General features: G+C 33.9%; 1 protein-coding gene and 1 long non-coding RNA gene across 2 annotated transcripts; both read left to right on the top strand.

The window, feature by feature from the left end:
- Positions 1-286: 286 nt before the first annotated feature.
- LOC109787686 (basic helix loop helix (bHLH) DNA-binding superfamily protein) lies at positions 287-4389 on the top strand. The gene is made up of 2 exons (XM_020346235.3): positions 287-477; positions 1339-4389. Exon 2 carries the CDS (start codon positions 1371-1373, stop codon positions 4224-4226), a length of 2856 nt encoding a protein of 951 aa, XP_020201824.1. The 5' UTR covers positions 287-477; positions 1339-1370; the 3' UTR covers positions 4227-4389.
- Positions 4390-11192: 6803 nt separating this feature from the next.
- On the top strand, positions 11193-13036 carry LOC145957727 (uncharacterized). The gene is made up of 2 exons (XR_014433732.1): positions 11193-12598; positions 12691-13036. It is a non-coding gene; the product is annotated as an uncharacterized LOC145957727 (long non-coding RNA).
- The last annotated feature ends 4288 nt before the right edge of the window (positions 13037-17324 follow it).

Genomic DNA, 17324 nt, shown 5'->3' with positions numbered 1-17324 from the left:
AATGATCAATCACAACACTAGTTAGATTATAATACTTTTAATACTTAATCTTAATTTTTATTTTATTTTTGATAGAGGTACGTAAATAATATAGCGTACCACTGCGCTCAGTATATTTACGCCAACGCTATGCATTGCAGTTTTGCTCAGAAGATCCCTTCACATGTCGTAACTGATGGGCGAAAAAGAAGGGATGGGCCAAAGGCCCAACTCTAGAGAGCACGCTTGAGCCCAAATAAAATGATAGAGCCTAACGGGAGACGAATTTTCAGTTTCAACTTTCAACGGCTAGTTTTTCATTTCGAAAACAAGCCATTAACTTCATTTTTGTTTCTTCATCTCACATGAAAAGCGGTTGGTGCACCATAACGGTAACTTGCGGTGCATTTCTCTCTCTCTCTTTCTCTCCCATTTGCATTTCCTCCACTCCACCTTCACTCACTCTAACGCAACACTTTCTTCTGCTCTTCAAGTCAGGTCAGTTTCTGGGTTCCATCTCTTTCCTCTTCATACTTGTTTCCCTTAATATCTTGACAAGTTTCTTTAGGATTTTCATTTTTCTATTTTCCTCAAAACCAGTTCCTGAATATGAAATCAGATGATTTATTAAGGTTAGCGGGGAGCGAGGTTTAATTTTATGTGATTCCTTGTAGTCTAATTATCTATTTATAATTTTAAGGTATTTTAGTCTTGCTGATATTATTGGGGTTCATTTCCTTTTACATGTTAAAGCGAACCTAGTAGCCTTTAATATCTATAAATTAATGGTTCTATAATGTTCATTTTTAACTTGGAATTCCTGGGTCTGGGTGTTTGGAGGTATGCTTTCTCATAAGAGGAGAGTGTCTAATCTATTAGAGACCTAAAATGAGATGTTGTTTCTACCATGATTTTGATAATTAGTTTTCCTAGGAAATATTCCCAGAATGAAATTTGAGTTACTTGTTCCCTGTTCAGTATAACTGTTATTTAGCCTCTATCATTTGGTGGTAGCAGTGTATAGGCAGATCACAGAATCAATTTGATGCATATTCGGAACTGCTTCATTTTTGGAAACAGTGCCATTGTTTTGATTTTTTAAAAACTATTTCAGGATTTTTTTGGTTAAAACTTCAAAGCTTTTTTATCCTTGAAATAAGTTAATCCAAACTCTAAACCCTTGAAATAAGTTAATTCAAACACGCAGTTAACTGAAATGCTAAGTCTTTTTTTTAACTCTAATCTATGCCTCTCGAATTGATATGCTTTGCTTTTTAATTTTTGGTCCCTTGTTCGTCTTTTATTTTCTTGATTTGTAGCACTCCTTGTTTTAATTTTTGCACACTGCTTTCGAAACAGGTCTTTTTTGGGTGTCATAAATGTAAAAAGAAATGGCCAAGGTTTATGAAGAGCTTGACGAAGCAAAAGCAGAAATTGAGGAACTAAAGGCAGAACTAAGAGCCAAGACAGATTCATTTGAGAACTTGAAGAAATCTTATAATGCACAGGTCAATCAGATACAGGAAGCAAAGTCCAAAGCTGAGAGGCAGGATCAAAAACTTTTTCAACAGGCATATGAAATCTCTGAGACAAAGTCAGTTTGTGAAGATCTCAAAGAGGATTTGAATAAAAAGGAGTCCATCATCAAGCATCTCAGTGCTGCAAATGATAAACTTCGAGTGGATTGCAATGACAAGTTCAAAAGGTGGGAAGAAGAAAAAAGAGGGTTGGTGTTGGCCTTAGAGGAGGCAAATGAGAAGTCACAGAACCAGGAACAACAGAATTATCTGTACAAACAAGAGATTGAAAGACTGAAAGGTTGTCTTTCAGTTTCAAAGGAGAAGTGTTTCGAAACAGAGAAAAAAATTAAAGTATCCAAAGAACTGAGAGAAAGAGATGACTTGTTCCAGAAGTTAGAGGAGGAAAGCAGAAGGGTTGAAGAACAATTAAAATGGAAGAAGGAACAGTTTAACCATTTAGAAGAAGCATATGAAAAACTTAGAGACCAGTTTAAGTCTAGCAAGAAGGAGTGGGAGATGGAAAAATCTACATTGCTTGACGAGATTTCTTCACTTCAGACTAAGTTAGACTCTCAGATCAGAATATCAGAGGATTTACAACATCAGCTACAGTCTTGCCACCAAGCTCTTGCTCATGTAGAAAGCCAGAAAAAGCGCCTGGAAGTTGAAGTTTCAAATCTTAAGGTGGAGCTTGATAATGCTAGTAATGAGTACCAGGATGCTAGGTTACAGCTAGATTGCTTAAACACTGACCGTGACAAAGATATTGCAGATCTGAGATATTTGCTAAAAACGAAAGAGGCATATCATAAAGAATCAAAGTACAGGATTGAGAAGCTAGAGCAAGAAAATCAAGAGCTGCGGACGTCCCTCAAAGAACTCCAGGAAGCTCAAATTCAAGAAGCTGGAGCTTCATATTCACAATCAAAGTTGCGGTCCAAGCTCAGAAATTTGGAACAAACTCATAAAGAGTGTGCCTCTACTTTAAAGGCTAAAGAAGCTGAATGGAGCTTTAAGCTAAAACAGTTAACAGAAGACCTGAATATATGTCAGTCTGAGTTGGAAACTAAAATTGAAGCAGTGGAAGATCTCCAGATGGAGTTAGAAAGGTCTCATACTTTAGCCATTGAGATGAAGTTATTGAATGAGGAGATGTCTGTGATGCTGCTAGTGTTGAAACAGGGAATTTCTGATGCTCAATTGAAACTTGCCTGCTGCAAAGATGAGATGGACCTTATCAGCAAAGCAAGAGAAGATAAGATCTTCCAACTGATGAAGCAGTTGAAGATGAAAGATACTGCTTTGATCAGTGCCCAGAAAAGCATAAATGAACAACTTGAGATAGCAGCATGTTTGATGAGGCAGGTTGAGTCTTATGGATCCAACAATGAACTGCAGCATTCACTGCAAAAAGAACTTGACAGAAACAAGGAAATACTGGAGGAATCAACTATGAGTCAGATGATCCTCAAAGAGAAGGTTTTGCAGATGGAATGTGACTATAAAGAACAGCTTAAAGAAATTCACGATGCTTTAGACTGTGCAATCATTGAATTGGATGAGACAATATGTGAAAGAAATGAAATGGAATTTGAGTTGCAAATCTGGAAGTCAACTGTTGAGCGCTTGAAGAATAATATTGAAGAAAATCTTGTGGTGCGTAGAGAACTGGAAACTTCACTTCTGGCACAAGTAGATGTTTGTGAAAGACTCAAGCAAGAAAAAAATATCTTGGTATTTAAGTTGGAAGAGAAAGAGAGAACCCTAGATTATCTGCAGCAAGATGTTGTGCTATTGGAACATGAGCCAAGAACAAGGGGAGAATCAGCAGTGTCCTCTGAGTCTGATAATGTCAGATATCTCCGGATCATAGCAGAGAAGGACAAGACTCTTGAAGAGCTCCAGAAAGAGGTTGTGTGGCTGGAACAAGAAATATTTAGAAGAGAATTTGAAAGTGCTGTGATTGAGAAAGGCACAGTGGAGAGAACCTTTGAGCATGAGAAAGATAATCTTATCCAGCTTGTAAAAGGAAAAGGCAAGAGAATGGATGAACTCATGCTGCAGGTGACTTCGCTGGAGCAGCAATTCACTAACTCGTTGACTAGCCTTTCTTCACAGCTTGTTGAGAAACAGGCTGAAATTAACCTCATCCGTGAAGCTTGTGACAAGATCACAGCATCTCAGATTCTAGCTGCACTTGAAATTGAGGAGAAGAAGTTGATGGTAGTGGAACTTGAGGATGATATTCAAGCTATACAGCAGAAAGTGAAACTGCAGGAGGAAAAATGGAGCCAATCAGAGCAACTTGCATTGGATACTGAAGTAGAATTGGGTGCAAAACAGTCAAAGGTAATGGAGTTGAATGATCAAATGGAGACTAATCTAAGAAAATCAGATGCTTTGGTTCAGAAACTCAAGATGGAGAATAGAAATTTACTTGAAAATGCCACCAGACTGTCATCGGAAAGGGAAAACATGTTGGCTTTTGTTCAGGGATTCAGTGATAAAATCTGTGAGTTCTCCACTGCAGACACTCTACTAATGGACAAGCTGAAAAGCATGGTACTGTCTTTTGAGAATGGTTATCCAGTAATGACTTTGAAAAAGGATGCTAGTTTCATTGTAAAAGAGAATATGTTAATTCAGTCTCCCACGAGGATAAGGAAACTTGAAGCCAATTCTGATAAAAGATCACCATTCAAGGAGCTAAATTTGTTAGAAGAATAGGATGTGTGCAGTCTTGTATTTTCGGCAAAAAGGTCATGCAGTTTGAAACATGACCATATTCTTTGGATTGTATATGCCATTTATTTATTTCTTGAGTTCGGTCCTATGTATACACTTTTTTTTTGGTGTCAATGCAGCTGTTCCACGAATATTCCCTCGGTTACTTCTTAAGCATCTAGAAATTAAAATCAATTATATGAAAAAGAAGACAAATGGAGACTGGGGGGGAAACTCCATATCCCCAATACCAGAGAAAAAAGGGTAAAACAAGCTTAGTAACCTGTGGCAGACCCACAAATATATGCTGCAATTTATAAAATGTTTTGTCATACATATATGGAACTGAAAATCTAGAATATATAGTGCCTTTTGATATTAATTATTATGTATTGAAAATGTAAACTAGGGATGATGCATGATGGTTTTCCAAATTACTTCTTTCATCTAATTTTATTTGTTTAAAGAATGTTGGGTAGGGGAAAAGTTTTTCACACATGAAAATCAAGAATCTTAGTTAAGTATCAGGATTCATGAAAACTAAATTTTTTTTATCCCTTGTTATAAATATTCTTGAAAATGTTTATATATATTTCCCGAGAATTAAAAAATTTCTATACGTTTTGTTTCAACGAAATTTTCTCAAATATATAAAAATAGTGAAACAACTTTATTGAAAGTATTATTTAAATTTTTTTAGTTTTTATTTATTAATCAAATAATCTTTATTATTTAAAATCAACTCCTATGTATTAAATATGAACCTCAACTTAAGCGAGAGTGTTTTTAAGAACTTTTTTTCATCAAAAGAATTTGTAGAAATTTATTTTTCTTATCTAATTCAATTTTTATTTATCATATTATTTATGAATTAAACATAAATATTTTAAAACAAGTTATCAATAAATAAAAATAATTTTTTTGTTATAATATAAATTATTTATCATAAATCTCAAATATAATTTATATATTTAAAAATATTTATATATACTAATTTTAAATAAAATTTATATAGTCAAACATAATATATATATATATATATATATATATAACTTATAATAAATTTTAATAATATATAATAAACATATCTATACATAGTAAAATACTAGTCAAGTATTAAACATGAAACCTCTGCTTAGAGTATTTTTAGAGACTTTTTTTTCAATAAGAAAATTTGTAAGGATGGTTAACTTCTTGTCTAATTCAAATTTTATTTATAATAATTATTTATTAATTAAATATTAACTAGTATTTTAATATGTTTAATAGTTTATTATATATAATATAATAAAAATTATAATAAATTATATATAAAAATGAATATTATGTTTAAATAAATAAATTATATTTAAAGTTAGCGTACATGAATATTTTTAAATATATAAATTATATTTTAAATTTATGATAAATAACTTATATTTTAATAAAAATATTTATTTTTAGTTATTGATAATTTATTTTAAAATATTAATATTAATATTAAAATATTATACTAATTATAAATATAATTTATATATATTCAAACATAATATCTATTTATATATATAAATTATTATAAATTCTAATTATATATAATAAATTTGTTTGTGCATGTCACATCCTAAAATATTAGTACTATTAATCCGAGGAAAATTTTATGGAAGTATGCTTTTAACTTTGACAAGATATTTTCTTCCTCCTACCAATTTCAAAAACACAATGGAAAAAAAGGGTGGTAGTGCTTTAAATAATGTTATTCGAATAAACTAGGCTAAAACATTAATTTGGTCCCTTATATTAATTGTTTGTTTCAATTTAGTCCCATTTTAATTTTTGGTTTTAATTTGGTCCCAAATTAATTAATTGGTTTCAATTTGGTCCCTTAAAAATTAATTGGTTTCAATTTAGGACTTCCGTCCAAATTATTTAAACGGAGTTAACTTTTGCCCACGTGGATGCCACGTAGATACATACGTGGATACCACGTGGATACCATGTGGATGCCACGTGGATAAATTTTTTTTTAAAATACCTGGACCCAGAACGGCCCGTTCTGAAACCAGAACGGGCCGTTCTGGTTTCTTTTTTGGTGTATTAATTTTGCATTCAGAACGGCCCGTTCCGAATGCAAAATTAACACACAAAAAGTGAAACCAGAACTACCCGTTCCGGTTTCAGAACGGGCTGTTCCGGTTTTAACTTTTTTTTTAAAAATATAAATATTAATAATTTTACAAAATATATATTATTAATTATATTTTAATTATGTTGTTATATCTAATAAAATAAATATTTTAATAAAAATAAGTAATTTTAAAATTTTTACCATAAAAAAATATTTTTCAAAATTATTATATTTTTTAATAAAATTAATAAAGAATATCATAACAATACAATTTTAGTTTCTCCAATTAAAAATTAATAATTTTAATATATATATATATATATATATATATATATATATTGCGGAAAAATACAATGTATATTTCTCTGATTTGGGAAAAATACAAAAGTGGTATAAATAGAATACAAGGGAATAAATCTGCACACTAATCTATCCCTAAAAATCTGGGAAATAATTCTCCCTATAAATGCTGTATCTAAATAATTAAAGGAGGGGAAATAAAATTGATCTTATTAACATTAAATCTTTACAAATCAGAATTGAATATTCTGATTGATATATGCTGATTTCCAACAAATTCTGATTGATATGCGCTGATATCCAACATATATATATAATGTTTTAAAATTAAACAATTATTTATCTATTCAAATTAACATATGTTATAATTTTTGATATTATATCAATAATATTATTAATATATTTATAGATAAACTAATATACTTTTACAAAAATATAAATATATTAATTAGAAAAATATATCTGATCTTATATATTTATATTTTTGTAAAAATATATTAATATATATTTATCAAATTATTAGTTTATTTATAAATATAGGAAAAATATTATTGATATTAATTTATTAGTAATATTAAAATATTAATAATATATAAATTTTATTTATTTAGTAATAATAAATATATATCATTTGATACATTACAAAAAATTATAATATATGTTAATTTGAATAGATAAATAATTATTTAATTTTAAAACATTATATATATTAAAATTATTAATTTTTAATGGGAGAAACAAAAATCATACTATTATGATATTCGAGGGACTAAAATTGTTCAATTAAAAATTGAAGGACCAAAATCGCGCAATTGTAATTCTTTAAACACTAAAATTATGCAATTAAAATCTTGGAGATCACAAAACTGCACAATTGTTTGAGAGATATAAAATGCAATTAAACCAATATTCTTGATTAATTTTATTAAAAAATATAATAATTTTGAAAAATATTTTTTTATGGTAAAAATTTTAAAATTACTTATTTTTATAAAATATAATTATCTTATAAATAGAGTAATAATTTTTTCTTTCTCTTTTTGTTTGAAGAAATATTTAAATATCACTTTATAATTTTTTGCAACTTATTTAAGATTAAAAGAATAAAATGATAAAAATTAATAAAATAAACATAATAAAATAAAATATAAAAAAATATTAATATATTTATTTTATTAGATATAATAACATAATTAAAATATAATTAATAATATATATTTTATAAAATTATTAATATTTTATATATAAAAAAAATAAAATAAAACCGGAACGGCCCGTTCTGAAACTGGAACGGGCCGTTCTGGTTTCATTTTCGTTGTGTTAATTTTGCACCTGGAACGGGCCGTTCCGGATGCAAAATTAACACACCAAAAGTGCACCCATAACGGCCCGTTCCGGTTTCAGAACGGGCCGTTCTGAGTCCATGTGTTTTAAAAAAAATTTTGATCCACGTGGCATCCACGTATGCATCTACGTGGCGTCCACGTGGCCAAAAGTTAACACCGTTAAAGAAATTTGGACGGAAAGTCCCACATTGAAACCAATTAATTAATATGGGACTAAATTGAAACCAATTAATTAGTTTGGGACCAAATTGAGACCAAAAATTAATGAGGGACTAAATTGAAACAAAAAAAGATTATAAGGGACCAAATTAGGTTTTTAGCCAATAAACTACTATAAAGTGGCAAAATGAGTCGCAACTTATAGTTAGTTGGACATTTAAGTCTACCAATCTACAGGCTTGTTTCGCCTAGTCAGTTAGGCCAAGTCAAGTTAATTTGCCAACTTGTTTAATTAAATATTTTATTAATTTTTTTAATTAATTTTGTGTGTCAATTTGTATTATGATTTTTAATGTTATTATTGAAAGACTATTAATACTTGTATTGTAATTCTTAAAGACTATTATTTTATATTATTTAGAGACTATTAATAATAATCTTGATTGAGAAAAAAAAAAGACTTTTAGTATTTTGTAATTTATTATTTTGCTGTTGGAGTCTTAAAGTTGAATGACAAATTTATACCGAGTCATTTGATTAAATTTGTCAATTGATGTAAAAAAAATTAAAGTTTTCAATTTAAATTGATAGTAAAATAAAAAATAATATTTTTAGCGAGAAGGCCCGCTAGCATACTTCTAAGTGAGGTGGGACAAGATTTTCAACATGCTTTTATCATTTGATGCAACATGTCTTGCCCTGTTTTTAGTGGTCGATGGCGATCTGGCTAAAATGGAGTTGAATTCTTGAAATTTGATATAAAACATAAATTATTAATAAAGTAAGTCTATCAAAACCTACTATTGAAATAATTCTAGTAAGACTTATTTTCAGAGTAAGTAAAACCCTCATCTCTCAATTAAGAATAACTTTATCTAGACTTACTTTATCTAATAAATCATGTTTTACATTAAAATTCAATAATCTAATCGTTGAATTAAAAAAAATTTATGCATAAATCAGGTTTATAATTTTTTTTTTAAAAATTGAAAACCATTTGATAATCCGTTCCCTTAGTTTAAATAAATGTATAAAATATTTTTATATTATCCCTCAATTTTAATTAAAGAAATAAAATATTAAATAATTTTCAAAATTTTTAAAAATTTATAAAATAAGTGGATTCCCCCTCTCTATATATATATATTATCATTGCTATATAATATTTAATATTTTTAAAGAAGAAAAATATTATTAATTTTAATAAAAATACTTAATTTCATGATAAACAAGAAGTGTATTTGTATGTTTGTGTGAACGATTAAATTTTAATGTGTGTAACAAGAATAGAAAGAAATTAGTAGGATAAAATAACTTAATTTATTATTATTTTTTATCTTTATTTAAAAGGTTTTATGTTGTGGGGCAACACAATTTTTTTTACCGGGACAATTTTTTTTGTTGTTAAATATAATATAGGTAAAAAGAAAAAAGTCGTGGGAACAATTGCCCCCATAGGCCATTGTTACATGTGCATCGGCCACGGTATATATATTATTTATTTTATTTTATTTTATATTTGGGTTAATGCAGAGTGAACTTTTTGGCTTGGTGTTGAACTCCAAACTAATTTTTCCTATTTATCTGTGTTCTTGCTAAGAACACTCCTCCTCTCTTCCTTTTTGATTAGTCTTCTGAGTTTCAAATACAAGCTAAGTTCTGTCTCCGAATGGTGGGGAGGGTACCTGCAAAGGCACTCCGACGCTCAAGTAAGTATTCGGTACATAGCAATAAAGGCTGTTGTATTAAATATTCATACTGTCCCATCAATCCCATCCATACTGTATTTATAGTGATGTTCTTGGGCCTGATGGGCTTTCTAGATTATTGGGCTAGTGCACGAGGTTTTGCACACTGATTACAGCTGACGTGGATGTGTATGATGTAATTAATACCTGCTTTCCTTTTTCTCATGGAAATTCATTACAGCTGAATACCCATTCAGTATGTTTATTGGCCGAGGGGGTATTCGGCATGTTCATTGGCCGAAGGGGTGTTCGGCCTGTTCATTGGCCGAAGGGGTGTTCGGCCTATTCATTGGCCTGATGGGTACTTGGCTTGAGGGGGTGCTCGGCCTAAGGGGGGTACTCAGCCTAAGGGGGGTACTTGGCCTATTCATTGATGGGTACCCGGCCTGAGGGGGTACTCGGCCTACTCATTGGCTGATGGGTACTCGGCCTATTCATTGGCCTGATGGGTACTCGGCCTGAGGGGGGTACTCGACCTATTCATTGGCCTGATTGGTACTCGGCCTATTCATTGGCCTGATGGGTACTCGGCCTAAGGGGGGTACTCGGCCTATTCATTGGCCTGATGGGTACTCGGCCTAAGGGGGTATTCGGCCTACTCCCAGTACACTGCCCCCCAAGCCCTAGGATGAAAGACAAAGGGATTCAGAGTATCCGATAAGACATGACTTGCATGAGGGGGTGCGTTGGGGGTCCAGTCTTGGTACTGTCCTCGGGAGTTGCGTCTCTTGTCTGACCAATTATGACCATTGCATGCTACGCTGCCCTTGGGTTTCGTGCCTAGGTGTGACGTCTTTTCGTATCCCAAAACCATTTATGAGGGACTCTTGGGGTGTCCTTTTTTGCCTATATATATATGGAGGTAGGGTCATAGTCCCTCTCGTGCCTTTGTTATAGTAACACTCCACCCCAAAGCCCTCATTGTTGTTGTAATCCGATTACTTGTCAAGGTAGGTTTGTTTGAGAGTTCGGTCGGGTTCCTTGAGGTAATGGCTGTCAAAGGGGTAGTGTTATCCTTTGGGTCTTCATCCAGCGCAGGGAATCTGCAAGTTCTTCATCCGACTCGGACCTTCTGGATGCCGAGATGGGTCCCCGAGATTATAGGCAGAAATTCCCTCTATGTGAGATCCCGGGGTACGAATGCGTTGATGGTGAGGTGGCGGTGTACTTCTCGCGTTTTTATGAGAGGGCCGCTGTGGAACGCCTTCTAAGTGTGGTACGTTGGCCCGATGGGAGGATTCGGATCCATACCCGGTTATGTTGTGTCGGTGCCGAGCCGCGGGCCCCGGGGAGGCTGACCTGGTCTTTCTTGTGAAGCAGGAAGGTCAGGGGGACTTCTTTTATATGTACGAGTGTTTCTTCCGAGAGCTCGGGATGTCTCTTCCATTGGACGATTTCAAAATGAGGGTACCTCGTGTATTGAACGTCGCGCCGACCCAATTGCATCCGAATGAGTGGGCGGTCGTGCAAGCATTCCGGGTACTTTGTAAATACTATTACATAGAGCCAAGTGAAGGTTTGATTTTACATTTTTTTTTGTACCCGTCCTTCTAGCAAGACGGTCAAGTGGCTATCCCTAGTTAGGCATGTTGATCGGCCACTATTGAAACCCTTTTCCTCATCCTTTAAGGGTTTTAAGGCGGGTTTCGTGAAAGTTATGATAGATCCCGTGGCCGGCCAAAACTATTTTTACGATGTCGAGGGCAAACTTTTGTTTCCTTTTTATTGGACCCAGATGCCTCGGAAATACGATGAGTTTCCGGTGGAGATGTTGACCGAGGATGAGGTTTCGGCCTTGAACTACTTGAACGACCTACCTCGGGGGATCCCAGCCCGACTACTTGTGCTTTTGCCCAAATCTCCTCGGCCTCGTTTTGATTTGGATGGTATGTATTGTTTTCCCCGACCGACGTTCTTGTTGAGTTGATGTGTGACTGTTTGATTTTTACAGGTTGGATGGCTCAACAAGGTCTCAACTTATCCTATCGTCAAGCCTTGCGAAATCGAGCCCTAACGGGGACTTCGGCCGAGGACCACCGCAACGTGGCCATTGATCTGGTGCCTGGTACAGTCGACCCATGTCCTGTTCCCCGTGATGTTGTGCTCCCGGATCCAAATGCCAAAACAAAAAAGGACAAGGGGAAGAGGAAAGCCGATGATGGGGCCACAGATACCCATCGGGCCAAGCATCGTCGGGCTGAAATTCCATCTACAGATTTGGCTATCCCTTCGGCCATTGTATCCAAAGATTTTCTGTCCGAGGAAGTTCGACCGACCCAAATGATGTCTTCAGACTTGCTCTTCGTACAGGGTCATCGAATGCTTGACTTCGCAGCCCCGTCGGCCTAATGGGCAATGGCTTGCGAGTTGCAAGTTAGGGCCACGACGATTCTCCGCAAGCTGGCCTTAGAGCCTATGGCCGATGTCCATAATCTCTGAAAAAATTTAAAGGAGATGAAAGTGGCTTTCCAAAAATCTATGGAGGCGCACGAAGCGACCTCAAATGTGAAGTTAGCGTTGGAGGTCGAGGTGGCTAAACTGAAGGAGGCTCTTGGAGAAATGGAAGGACGAGCGGTTGCGGTCGAGGATGCTGAGCGCATGAGGGTCCGAGAAGTGCAAGAGGTCTTGGCTCGGGAGGAGAAGGCCAAAGCTGATGTCGAAGCCTCATTGGCTAGTTTCCGAGTTGATTGTGAGAATAAGATAATTAAGGAGCACGAGGTCGGCTTTATGCATGTTGTTCGGCAAGTGGCTCATTTTTGCGATATTCCTTTAAACTTTTCTTTTGAATTGAGCAAGGATTTTTATCGCAGTGTTTTTATGGACTTCGCTGATATGCCCGAGGATGCCGAGCTGGACGAGATAGCCCCTCCTCGATTTGCTGCCGTGGAGGATCCCGACATGACCGTTAATGAAGATGAAGATACCAACGGCAGGGATGACAATACGATCAATAGGGAGTAGGGTACTCGGCAGGGTCTTTGTTTTTTGGGTGTACATCTGTTTTGATGATGATGTATAGACCTAGGGTGATCTTTTGTTTTTTCTTTTGTTTGTGGTTCGAGTATCGGCCACTTTTGATTTGTTGGGCCATTGGAGCCGTCGTACTATTGTACCCTTGGCCATTAGTGCCATTTTATGAAGTATTTTATTGACACACACTCATTCCACTTTTCTTTCTATCTTCAGTTATGCTCCTTTACATTTGATTATGTTTGCGCATCCCATCGGTCGGTTGTTTAAATAACTTAGTCGTTCCATGCCTTCATTGGCCGATAGGAGCAGACTCGGGGATCATTACTCCTGAGCCAGTTGATGCGGATAACATTCCACTCTTATGTGTTCACTAGATCATTAAAGCTTTTTGATGGTGAAGCAAAATAAATTAACAAAATTAGAATCATTAAAGCTTATGTGTTCACTATATGATTAAAAATATTCTTAGAAATTACAATAAATCAATTACCAAAAAAATTTAAATTTAATGTCAATCGAGAATGGCATTCACTGGAGATACCCTGTTAATACGTGGATGTGGAAGGACAAATTTTAAGGTATATATTATTTTCCCATTTTTTTAAGTTATGTTTCTCAAGGGTGTTTCTAGTTGATTAAATTTGGGTATTAATAATTTAAGCTCTGAATTACATTACTAGGATAGGAGGTAAGGAAATATCCAAACTTAAATGGATTTATTGGATAACTTATAAGTTACTAGTGGTCTTTATCTCTAAAGCAAATATCTTTGTTATTTTATGTTAAGTTAATGCTACTTGTAAAATAAATAGTGGTTAAAGATGTTGCTTACGTGCTTTTAACATTTTAATGTAGATTTCTTGTTTTGAATTTAGTGCAATCAAGTAATATTTTTCTTTTAATTATGTAGTAGTTAAAAGTAGATACATTCCAACATTTTATTTTGATTGGATTTGTGAATTGTGGAAAAGATTAGATGTTTGGCCTAAAACAACATGTGGCATAAGAAATTAAAGAAAGAACATGTATCCATAAAAAAAATTAAGAAAACCAAAGAAAAAAATACCCACGCATCATAGATAAATAAAGATATAGCTTTGGCACCAGTGAAAAGAATATACAATGCTAGACATAATTTAATGAGTGGACTAGAGAATTTGAAGCAGAATACAACAAAGATGAACTTACTCAAATAAAAACTTCACATAGCTTGTCAAAGGATGGACAGTTCCATCAGTTACTGCAGTCTTGGTAGCATCTTTCCTAGGCTATTTGTGCAAGTTGTTTTGTCAAACCCGATATAGCTTCTCTTATTTTGGTGCAAGCTCTGCCTTTAAAGAGCATATGAATCTACAAATTGTCCAGAGCAAAAGATGATAATAAGTTACAACCATCAAAATATGCCTCCTATTTCTTGTTAAACACATGCAAAACAGCCACAAAACCCTATGATGCATGACCATGAACACATAATATATCAGACATCTAGGCTAATGTGAAATTCTATCACAGGTCAAATGTAAAAATTGTTCGGAGTAAAAACTAGCAAGAACCCATACATGTCCAAAAGTACACAAAATAACTTTTCAGGTGACCTCTTGCTTTTGGCAATTGCTTCTCCAAAACTAAGCAGCATGGAAATGTTGTTTTTAGTTACTTCAGCAAAACACTAATCACTAAGTGTGTCAAATCCTTCAAATATCTGATCACAGACTTTTCGTTCACCAGCAAACAACAATTTGACCCGTTCAAGTATAATTTTGCATAATTGAACAACTTATATATAAAGATAATATATACAAACAAATTTTACAATGGTCATAATTGAACAACTATATAAAGATAATATATATAAATAAATTTTACAATGGTCTTACAGCAATACGCATGAAATCAATCTAGTTTCCATTTTGGCTTCTAAGACCTCCCATTGTAGCTTTTGAACATCATCTTTGCTGAGTTTCTCAACTCCAAGCTTTTGCAAACTTTCTTCCAATACATTAGAATGGTTATCTCTAAACAATAAAGATGCTGATAATCATAAATCCCTAATAACATTGAAATTAAGCAGGTTGAGCCTCATCACGTGCCTCAACCCCCGAGCTATCTGAGTAACGAAGCGGGAGGCATTTCGGTATCATCCAACTGCATCATCTTATAATACCTATCGTTGATTCTCTAATCAGTGGCCAAATTTGACACCTGCGAGAACGACAACAAGTCCTCCGAAACCCTTACCAACTTCTTCTCTTCCACATTCGGCAAGGACTTTCGCTTCACGCAATGCACACACTCCCTAACCACGTACACCTTGAAGATCACGCCATCGTGGTTCACGAACTATTGCACCACCACTGGCGACTTCAGGAAATTCAACCCATCGTGTGGATGAAAACCAAGGCCATTTTGTTCGACTTCATGTTGTCGTCGGCCACAAGCAGCTTCACGACCATCAGAAACTTCAGCGCCTCCTAGCTCCTCCAGTTGATCGTCTCCTTGTCATATATCACAGTCTTGCAATCGTTAGGTTTTTTCATCATCATAGTCAAAGAGGGTTTGGGATAGGAGAACGCTACATTGGTCATGCCCTTAATAAATGTAGAACATTTTCAATATTACATCAGTTAATCCAAAAACCGATGTAGGATAGTACAAATTTACATTGATTTTTTTAAAAACTGATATAAATGTTCTAACCTTTTATATTTAATTAGAAAAATGCCACCGTATTTATATTTTACATTGTTTTTGGTAAAACCAATGTAAAATTATTGTCGTAGAACAATAATTTTCTAGTAGTGTGTCTACAAGTGTTTCTGAAGAACTGATTTGATTAGAATCTTAGCAGCTTAAATTACAACAATGTGAGGAAGTTGGTGATTTTACGTGGGTACTAGAAGTAGACAATAGAACCTACAATGTATGTTGCATTGTAGTTCGCATAGCAATGGAGTCATACATTTGTATCTTATTATTTCCATTCCTAGGAGTACTATGGGATAAATTTTATGATTCACTATGATAATTACGTGTTGATTATGATAAGAACTCAATCACTTGGAAACCATCCCTTAATAGCTAGCTGTCAAGGGAGGAGAACCAAGTAACTTAAGTACTCTACCAAATAGTACACAATATGGGATTTAGGCACTTCATAATGCCCAAGTCCCGATAATGTCAGCTTGGTCCCAGTTCACAAGGTAATAAATTAAACATGACAAGATATTAAAATTGTATGGTCTCTCATCTAATGTCTTGGAAATTTATTAATAGATCCAAGATTTGTATACAATGCATCTTTTGCAGCAATCAGCATGCTCATCTGCAGATGGAAGACAACTCTTAGAGTCATCAAAAATAGCTTTAGGCAAGGGAAAGCTTGAAGATGCAGTTACCTATGGGACAAAGGTATTTATCTTTATAGCCCTTTGTTGGGAAATTCTATGATGATCTAACAATTTCCTTCAATAGAAAATGCCTTTTGTATTGTCGTATGATGACTACATTAATTTGTTGGTGACAAGCTCTTGCCAGGCTTGTAGCAGGTTGTGGCCCCTATCCTCGGATGACACTGTATCATACTAGGGCCTTCAACCAAGTATTGTTTGCTGTCATTCTATTCTGGATTTGAGACAATATTTTGCATTAGAAACCAAAGAAGCATATATAACAAAAATATACAGTCAAACAAATAACATTCAATTGACTGTACTATTTCCAGTTTTTCGCGTGTTTTGTCTATAGTTAAATGCACTGCTTTGATTATATATAAATACTGTTATTTTGGTCTTCGAATTCAATTCCAATTCATTGAGCTGTTTACTTCAAACACTGGCTACAATTTACCAACAAAAAGCTCTAGATATTAATGAGAGAGAATTGGGTCTGGATCATCCAGATACTATGAAGAGTTATAGGGACCTTGCAATTTTATACTATTAACTTCAATACACAACTGGCTCTTGTGACACCCTTACTACCCCCAATACATATACTATGATAAGGTAAATAGTTAAACAAATAAAATTTTCAATATTGGTAAAAAGGTTCACATAAAACCTTTATAATTGTTCTTCAATATCCAAATAATTGAAAATAAAACTTGGAAAATAAAATGTAAGAGTTTACAATTGTTTTCAAAATAATAAGTACAACTCTAAATACATATAAAAATTTAGGTCCTAGAAATCCTCTGCCCCGATGTCACAATATCAAAGCACACCCACAACTCAACTGTTGGCATTCTAGATGCGACTCAAAATCGGATCTTCCTCACCTAAAACATCCACAAATTATACGGTGAGAAAACAAAACATATATATGTAAAGCATATACAAAAAAACCATAATATAATCTCATCATAATTCGTTACATAATGAAATATTTACAACCATTTCTACATATAATAATTCTATCAATCATGCATAATCTTTTACATAACAATTCTCAATCACACCAATCCATCACATTA

Source organism: Cajanus cajan, chromosome 5 (genome assembly GCF_000230855.2).
Source record: "Cajanus cajan strain Asha chromosome 5, NIPB_CcT2T_4, whole genome shotgun sequence".
NCBI lineage: Eukaryota > Viridiplantae > Streptophyta > Magnoliopsida > Fabales > Fabaceae > Cajanus > Cajanus cajan.
The sequence above is the reverse complement of the archived record's forward strand: the minus strand, read 5'-3'. Positions and strand labels throughout refer to the sequence as shown.

Excerpts from the sequence above, each read along its gene's own strand:
- LOC109787686 (XM_020346235.3), top strand. The coding sequence starts at position 1,371 with ATGGCCAAGGTTTATGAAGAGCTTGACGAAGCAAAAGCAGAAATTGAG.